Source organism: Triticum urartu, chromosome 7A, assembly GCF_056163025.1.
Source record: "Triticum urartu cultivar PI428250 chromosome 7A, HENAU_Tu73, whole genome shotgun sequence".
In the NCBI taxonomy this organism is placed as follows: domain Eukaryota; kingdom Viridiplantae; phylum Streptophyta; class Magnoliopsida; order Poales; family Poaceae; genus Triticum; species Triticum urartu.
The window spans coordinates 715,570,700-715,579,213 of NC_141879.1; the positions used below are offsets into that span (position 1 = coordinate 715,570,700).

The 8,514-nt window shown below is 45.6% G+C and overlaps 1 protein-coding gene across 1 annotated transcript; it reads right to left on the bottom strand.

Moving 5' to 3' along the window:
* Positions 1–659: 659 nt before the first annotated feature.
* LOC125521046 (Putative methyltransferase family protein) lies at positions 660–3,470 on the bottom strand. Its single transcript, XM_087535262.1, has 10 exons — positions 3,303–3,470; positions 3,073–3,153; positions 2,910–2,987; positions 2,766–2,839; positions 2,569–2,671; positions 2,359–2,409; positions 1,759–1,912; positions 1,341–1,485; positions 1,135–1,240; positions 660–1,041 (listed from the first exon to the last, which is right to left on the bottom strand). The coding sequence occupies exons 1-10, from the start codon at positions 3,430–3,432 to the stop codon at positions 899–901; spliced, it is 1,065 nt and encodes a 354-aa protein (XP_087391388.1). The 5' UTR covers positions 3,433–3,470; the 3' UTR covers positions 660–898.
* Positions 3,471–8,514: the final 5,044 nt, after the last annotated feature.

The following is an 8,514-nucleotide window of genomic DNA, read 5'->3' on the forward strand; positions in this document are numbered from 1 at the left end:
TACACATAGGGGAACTGGCGCCATCCATACATCTTACTTAATGTATTTGAACTGACATTTTGCTACCCATGTTGATGCTCTGTTGGAAGCCAAACTAATGGACATTTGTACCCTGCTGTACACAGGACCTTACCATCGATCCAAACTGATGGGACAATCATACCTATTACCTAGCGAACAGATTCATTCCTGGAGTTGCCTGTTTCGCTTTGGTTTTATTTATGCCAGTGTAGTCCCTACAATAATGTAGTAAAAACTATCGTTTCATGCAAAGATAAATTCAGAATTTGTGTTTACATGTATTTTCATTGGATACCCGAAAGACGTTGTTTTCTTTGAATCTGATAATATACTGTAATGTTTCTTTCCAATGAAGCACGTTGTAGTTTTCTCTTTGATGTCGCCGTAGACAATTTTACAGGACCTCGGTCATTAAGCAGGTACTTTGATCCAACTGTAATTTTTGACAGTTTTCAGGATTCTCCACCAAACCAGTTTGATGTCAATCCAGGAAGCATTATAAGAAAATCTTCTATACTTACAAATACACCACCACATCACTTGTAACTTAAGCAAGAGGGGTTTCTTGTTGGCAAGCCAAAATCTAGCGCTTGATTCAAACGAATTGTCAATAGAAACACAAAATATCTAGCAATGTCTAACCAAAGCTCATTAGACACAGCCAAAGAAAAGATAAGGAAGATTCATGATCAGAGCAAAACAGACAATCTTCAGACCTTGCAAGGTTTCTTTTCTATAACTTGTCTTTGGTCATAAGCTGGTTATTATCCAGCGGCCACATGAAGATGTGTATCCTAGGGGGAACACATAATTTCCAGACAGAATGAACATAAATAGTCTGAACTCCTCTAAAATTTGTAAACCGACAATGCTCTTTTTAGTCTGGCCAATACATGAGCTTCCACATCTCCAGATCCTTGCCTCTGTTGTATTCTCTGATGTACTGAGGAACCCTCGCAAGGTCTACCTGCTCCCCCACAAGGCCTGGTTTCGATGTAGCATTGTCCTTGCCTCCACACCCTGGAGACAATGGGATTGACCGGAGGTTAGTTGAGATAGCCTGATGGAGCAATTATTTTGCCATCTTGTCGGAGTATCTAGCAAGGATGTTACCATCTTGAACCGCGAAGAAGCTTCGAAAATGCTTGTAACCATTGGGCACGACGTCTAGTTCGTCCAGGCTGAAGTTGTACCTCTTCTCCAGGGTCAAGTACAACACCTACCAGATGAAAAGGAGAATCTGAGTCTTCCTCTCAACCATCTTAACTAGCTAGATTTCTATGATTAGATAATGGTTGTCAGTGAATATACAATGATACCTTCTTGGCACCACGTGACATAAGCTGCCTCACTGCGTCGAAGAACAAATCGGTCAGATTGTCACTGTAAATAACATCTGCAGCGAATAGCAGGGTGGCTTGCTCAGCCTCCTCGATTTCACTTGAAGACCATGAGTATATCGAACTGCACTGGAGGAGATGTAACTTAAGCTCGGTGACGAGGAACATTTACCAAAACTCAAAATATTCAATAGTCCATCAAATGTCTGTGCACAGAGATTATGCATTAAGACAATGCATGTCCACACACGTATGTATTCCTTTTTGTTTATTAGTAACTGGAAGTGATAAAGCAACTTATTGATTTTATTCTTGAATATGCTGCCTAGAGATCAGTGTATTGTGGTGCATAGTAAGCAATAGAACAATCATGACTGCAATCGGTGTAGAAAAAAACCTTGGATCAGATGCATCATGTGTACCCACTGGCGGAGGCCATGACATTTTCCAGTCCAGTTCCCGTACATGGACTTTAGCTTCATCAAACTTTAGCATGCTAGAGTTGAGACGGACATTAGCCAAGCAATTATCGAGGATATGATTGCCTCTATCTGTTCATTCCCATTGGTAAATAAAATATGTAAGGATTGAAGATAGCAACATGGCACAAGAAACTTTGATTGTTCCATGGATTACTCTTTCGGGGTGCATGTAAAGTATCATGTCAAATTTTCAAAATCAAAACATTCAGACTTTCAGATATTGTACAAGCTTCCTAAATTATTAGGTGTTATGACTGAAATGGACGATTTGACAGATATCCTAATATATATGACATTACAATTTACAAATATGACCATACAAATGAAATGTTCAGACAGTAAAGAGCAATACAGAAAAATTAAGTAATGCGTACTGGAATTCAGATAACACTGTCAAATTCGGTATTGGTGGTGCTACATGGTATTGGAACAGAATGATCAAACCATACCTGTTGGACTGACTGCGGAACATGTAATTCTACTGCCAAATTGTACTTAGGAGGAGGATTAAGTACCTGTAATGAAAATCCTTCTAGCAACTCGAGCTTGTGCCAACCCTACCAACCCTGGCAAACATTTTGCGATTACATGCATATCGTTAGTGTTCAGGAACAATCCGTACTGCCCATACAGTAACCTCGTACAGAATGCTAACGTAACGTAAGCGGCAGATGAAGCAAAGGCGGTAGGACTCTGTATCAAGAAATTTCATATCGGGCCATCACCTGTGCCAGCACCGATCTCCATGGCAATAACACCGTCGAATTCAGACGACGTGAAGCTCTTGTGCAACACAAAGTCAGTTAACAGCATGGCGGCCTTCCAAACCTGCAAAGCAACAACAAACAGCAGAAAACAATGGTTCACAGGCGATACAAAGACGAGAAGACGCTAGGAAAACCGGCATGGAAAGCTCTCTAACCTGAAGCCCGACGCTCCGAAGCGAAGAGGTGACGCCGTGCTGCACGGCGAGCACATGATCTTCGCTTCTCCTCCCTGCATTCCAAGGAGGACAAAATAATTGGCGACTCACCGGCAATGACAGCTACGGTAACAAACGCCTTACTCTCTCTGTTCCTTCTTCTCCGGTGGAGAACGAGATCCCCGTCGTCGTCCACAGCGACAGCGTCAGGTGAGCCACCTTCTCAACGAAGCCGAGAAACAAGTCAGCACAGCGAGCAATTCACCATCCATCAGCTACGGCAAGAGCAATGCAATGCAAAACTCACTCGCTGGCTCATAGGAACTGCTTGTTGATGCGACGAGCTCGCGCCCATCGCTACCCTCGCCGTCGTCGCCTCCGGGTATCTCTAGAAAACATCAGGTGACACGTCAGCACGAGCCAAGCCGACAACCTCGTCTGGAGATGAACCAAGAAGCGGCGCAGTAAAGGTATATGATGAAATGCGCCTGAGAACAGAGGAGGGGGCGAGTGAGTTCGGGCTGCTGTGCTCTTTACCTAGCGGGCGGGAGGAGAAGGTGAAGCGGGAGAGGTAGAGGCCCGGGAAGCGGGGCGGGCAGCCCAGGTGCACCTCGCTCATCACCTGCTCCTCCTCCGCCTCCGCCTCCAAGCCTCCTCCGGCTTCCATGGCCGCAGAGAAGACGCTCCTGGTTTCCTCTGGGCTCTCGAGATGAGAGACTGGAGGCGGAGTGGAATAGCTTTGTGGTGTCATATTGGGCCGCGCAGTGTATGGGCTGACCTTCCGTCCCGGGCTTCGGCTTGCGCCTTGCATCTTTTTGTTGCAACCGTGCCCTGCTCAGCAAAGTTGTGGTTGGGCTATCCCACGGCATGTGGATTTTGAGCAATAAAACTTGGTTTAACCCCTCAAAAAAAAAGTGGTGGTTGAGCTTATGGGACACCGTAGCTCCGGGGAAGGTAAAAACACACATGTGGCGGCTTATTCGGAATGGGCTTGCCGTGGGCACCGAACTTCAGAGGAAGATCAAGGAGAGAGTTTTCTATGTGGTGTGCGGGAGGGAAGAGACGAACTATCACAGATTTTGGGGCTGTTTCATTGAACTAATATGTAAGGTTTGGTTGCATGAACCACCGGACTGCATTCTGCAGGTTGTGTCAGACGAGATCCCTAGTTGGGAGACTTAAATAAAGTTTTAGTAGTGAGTTTAAAAAAAGTGGTGGTTGAACGCATCAAGTGGCGTACGCTGGGCTTACCCCCTTGAACTATATGACCCCACAAAGATGCCCAATCTTACTAAGTCAATTACATTGGTGGTGCTACAACTTGGCGAAAATCTTTCACTTTGATGCTAGAAGTATGGTGTGCATCAAAGTGGTGCAAAATTTTGGCATTGACATGCAAATACAGTGCTTATCTCATTTTATGCGGAGTCGGTGCTGACTAGGAGCATGGGGCCCGCTATCAGCCACTGGACCAGAGAAAAAGGGTTAGGTGCATCAAGTGGCACGCTCCCAGCATACCCAAAATGCCCGCTTGGTTTGCCCCTGGTACCACTTAATTAGTTGCTCCCGCCTCCGGCTCCCATCACCCCGTCTCTCAAGGGAAGATATTATGCGGAGACTGGCAGCGAAGAGGAGCTGGGTTTTGTATGGGCTACTCTTCCTTCATGGGTATGCTTGGGCTCTTTTTGTCGCTCACTAACGTGGTTAATGGGCCAGCCAAATATACATTACGCAACAAGAATGAGTGCTAGCGCAGAGGGCTGGGTTTCATATAAGTCGCTTTTATTCTAATCTAAAAAATGTTCACAAATAAAAAATTATTCATGGATTTAAGAAAATGTTCATGAACTAAGAAAATGTTAACTAATTTGGAAATTTTTTGTAAATTTTAAAAAATTATGAATTTCAAATATATTCATGAACTCAAAAAGAATTTAAAAATAAAAAATGTTCACAAATTAAAATTGTGAATTTTGAATGTGTTCTTGTATTCAAAAAAATGTCCAGAAGTTTTAAAAGTAGTCACATATTAAAAAAGGACAAAAGGGGGAACATGAAAAAAAAACAGAAAAGAAAAGTGAAAAAAAAACAATTAAGACAATAGAAATAAAAATCTTGTGGAACCTTCTGAAAATTGTGCTTCTTGAAACCGACGCTCAACAGTTTGTTGTCCACAAGCATATTTTGCCTAAATGGACCAGCCCAAAGCCAATCGCTAGTGAGCGATTCGCATGCAGTGCTCACATATAGTTTGTGACGCCGATACAGAGCCAGTTTCTTTTGGATGATTCTACCAGAATCGTCACTTCATATTGTTTTTACAATCCTAACTAATTAGACCATAACTAGATAGGATTTTAAAAAAATAATAGAGTAGTAGTTATGAGAGAAGCTGGAAAGGAGGGCGATTCTGGAAGAATCGCCCAAAAGAACTGGCCCATATTGTCGGTTGTAAGGGCTATGCTCTTGTCGCTCGCAGGTACCTACGTTCGGACGTCCCTCTCGCTCAATGGTAAGCATGAGGTGGACCAGTCCATTATCTCTGACTGTTAGCTTCTCTAGCATATGGCGTAGCGTACGCATGGTTTTGCTTTTTTTTGGTTTCCAAAACAGTTTTTGTTTATACTTTGGCTTGTGGATAGATTATTACTTGATCATGAGAAGTTTTATAATGAATAATTATTGTTATAATAATGATCATAAGCATGATGCTTTCATGTCCATATTTTCTTTTATCAACACCTCTCTCTCTAGACTTGTGTGAAGGAAATATGCCCTAGAGGCAATAATAAAGTTGTTATTTATATTTCCTTATATCATGATAAATGCTTATTATTCATGCTAGGATTGTATTAACCAGAAACTTAGTACATGTGTGAATACATAGACAAACAAAGTGTCACTAGTATGCTCTACTTGACTAGCTCGTTAATCAAAGATGGTTAAGTTTCCTAGCCATGGACAAGAGTTGTCATTTGATGAATGGGATCACATCATTAGAGAATAATGTGATTGACTTGACCCATCTGTTAGCTTAGCACTATGATCGTTTAGTTTATTGATATTGCTTTCTCCATAACTTATACATGTTCCTATGACTATGAGATTATGCAACTCCCGAATACCGGAGGAACACTTAGTGTGCTATCAAACGTGACAACGTAACTGGGTGATTATAAAGATGCTCTACAGGTGTCTCCGATGGTGTTTGTTGAGTTGGCATAGATCGAGATTAGGATTTGTCACTCCGACTGTCGGAGAGGTATCTCTGGGTCCTCTCGGTAATGCACATCACTATAAGCCTTGCAAGCAATGTGACTAATGAGTTAGTTACAGGATGTTGCATTACGGAACGAGTAAAGAGACTTTCCGGTAATGAGATTGAACTAGGTATTGAGATACCGGCGATCGAATCTCGGGCAAGTAACATACCGATGACAAAGGGAACAACGTATGTTGTTATGCGGTTTGACCGACAAAGATCTTCATAGAATATGTAGGAACCAATATGAGCATCCAGGTTCCACTATTGGTTATTGACCGGAAGTGAGTCTTGGTCATGTCTACATAGTTCTCGAACCCATAGGATCCGCACGCTTAACGCTCGATGACGATCGGTATTATAAGTTTATGTGTTTTGATGTACCAAAGGTAGTTCGGAGTCTCGGATGTGATCACGGACGTGACAAGGAGTCTCGGAATGGTTGAGACATAAAGATCGATATATTGGAAGGCTATGTTTGGACATCAGAATGGTTCCGGGTGAGTTCGGGCATTTACCGGAGTACTGGGGGGTTACCGGAACCCCCTGGGGAGCATACGGGCCTTAATGGGCCTTAGTGGGAGAAAAGAGAAGGCAGCCTGGGAGGGGGCGCCCCCCCCCAGCCCAATCCAAATTGGGTGGGGGGCCGGCCCCCCTTTCCTTTCTCCTTCTCCCTCTTCCTTCTATTCCTAGTTGGACTAGGAAAGGGGGAGTGAGGGAGTCCTGGATTATGGGGTGTTCGGGTAGCCGGACTATACCTTCAGCCGAACTCCAGGACTATGAAGATACAAGATTGAAGACTCTGTCCCATGTCCGGATGGGACTTTCCTTGGCGTGGAAGGCAAGCTTGGCGATGTGGATATTCAAGATCTCCTAGCATTGTAACCGACTTTGTGTAACCCTAACCCTCTCCGGTGTCTATATAAACCGGAGGGTTTTAGTCCGTAGGACAACTTCATCATACAACAATCATACTATAGGCTAGCTTCTAGGGTTTAGCCTCCTTGATCTCGTGGTAGATCTACTCTTGTAATACCCATATCATCAATATTAATCAAGCAGGACGTAGGGTTTTACCTCCATCAAGAGGGCCCGAACCTGGGTAAAACATTGTGTCCCTTGTCTCCTGTTACCATCCGGCCTAGACGCACAGTTCGGGACCCCCTACCCGAGATCCGCCGGTTTTGACACCGACATTGGTGCTTTCATTGAGAGTTCCTCTGTGTCGTTGCTTTCAGGCCCGATGGCTTCTTCGATCATCAACCATGATGTAGTCCAGGGTGAGACTTTTCTCCCCGGACAGATCTTCGTCTTCGGCGGCTTCGCACTGCGGGCCAACTCGCTTGGTCACCTTGAGCAGATCAAAAGTTACGCCCCTGGCCATCAGGTCAGGTTTGGAAGCCTAAACTACACGGCTGACATCCGCGGGGACTTGATCTTCGACGGATTCGAGCCACAGCCAAGCGTGCCGCACTGTCTCGATGGGCATGATATAGCTCTGCTGCCGAACAGCGCCTTGGAGGCCGCACACGCATCGGTTCCGACCATTGATTCGGAGCCCACTGCGCCAATCGAGGATCATCGGTTGGACGCTGCCTCAGGGGCTGCGATCTCAGTGGCGATCGAGCCAAACTCCAGCCCCGCACTCCGCATGGCCCGTGACTCCAAGGAGCCGGATTCCTCTCCGAACTCCGAGCCCCCCGCGCCCCCGCCGATCGAATCCGATTGGGCGCCGATAATGGAGTTCACCGCCGCGGACATCTTTCAGCACTCGCCCTTCGGCGACATCCTGAATTCTCTAAAGTCTCTCTCTTTATCAGGAGAGCCCTGGCCGGACTACGGTCAGCAAGGTTGGGATACGGACAATGAAGAAATTCAAAACCCAGACACCACCCACTTCGTAGCCACTGTCGACGACTTAACCGACATGCTTGACTTCGACTCCGAAGACATCGACGGCATGGACGATGATGCAGGAGACGAACAAGAACCAGCACCTGTAGGGCATTGGAAGGACACCTCGTCATATGACATATATATGGTGGACACTCCAAAGGATGGAGACGGCGATGGAACAGCGGTGGACGATGCCTCTAAGAAACAGCCCAAGCATCGGCGTCATCGGCGCCGCTCTAAATCCCGCCAAAGAAAAAACGGTGATTCCGGCACGGGAGATAATACTACTCCGGACAGCGCCGAAGAACACCCCCTCCAGCAAAATTCGGCACAGGAGGACAGAGAAGCCAGCCCTCATGAGAGGGCGGCGGACCAAGAGGTTGAGGACGATAATTATATGCCTCCCTTCGAAGACGAGGCAAGCCTCGACGACGACGAGTTCGTCGTGCTAGAGGATCTTGCCGAACAAGAGCGTTTTAAACGCAAGCTCATGGCCACGGCAAGCAGCCTCAAGAAAAAGCGGCAACAGCTTAGAGCTGATCAGGATTTGCTAGCTGACAGATGGACTGAAGTCCTTGCGGCCGAAGAGTA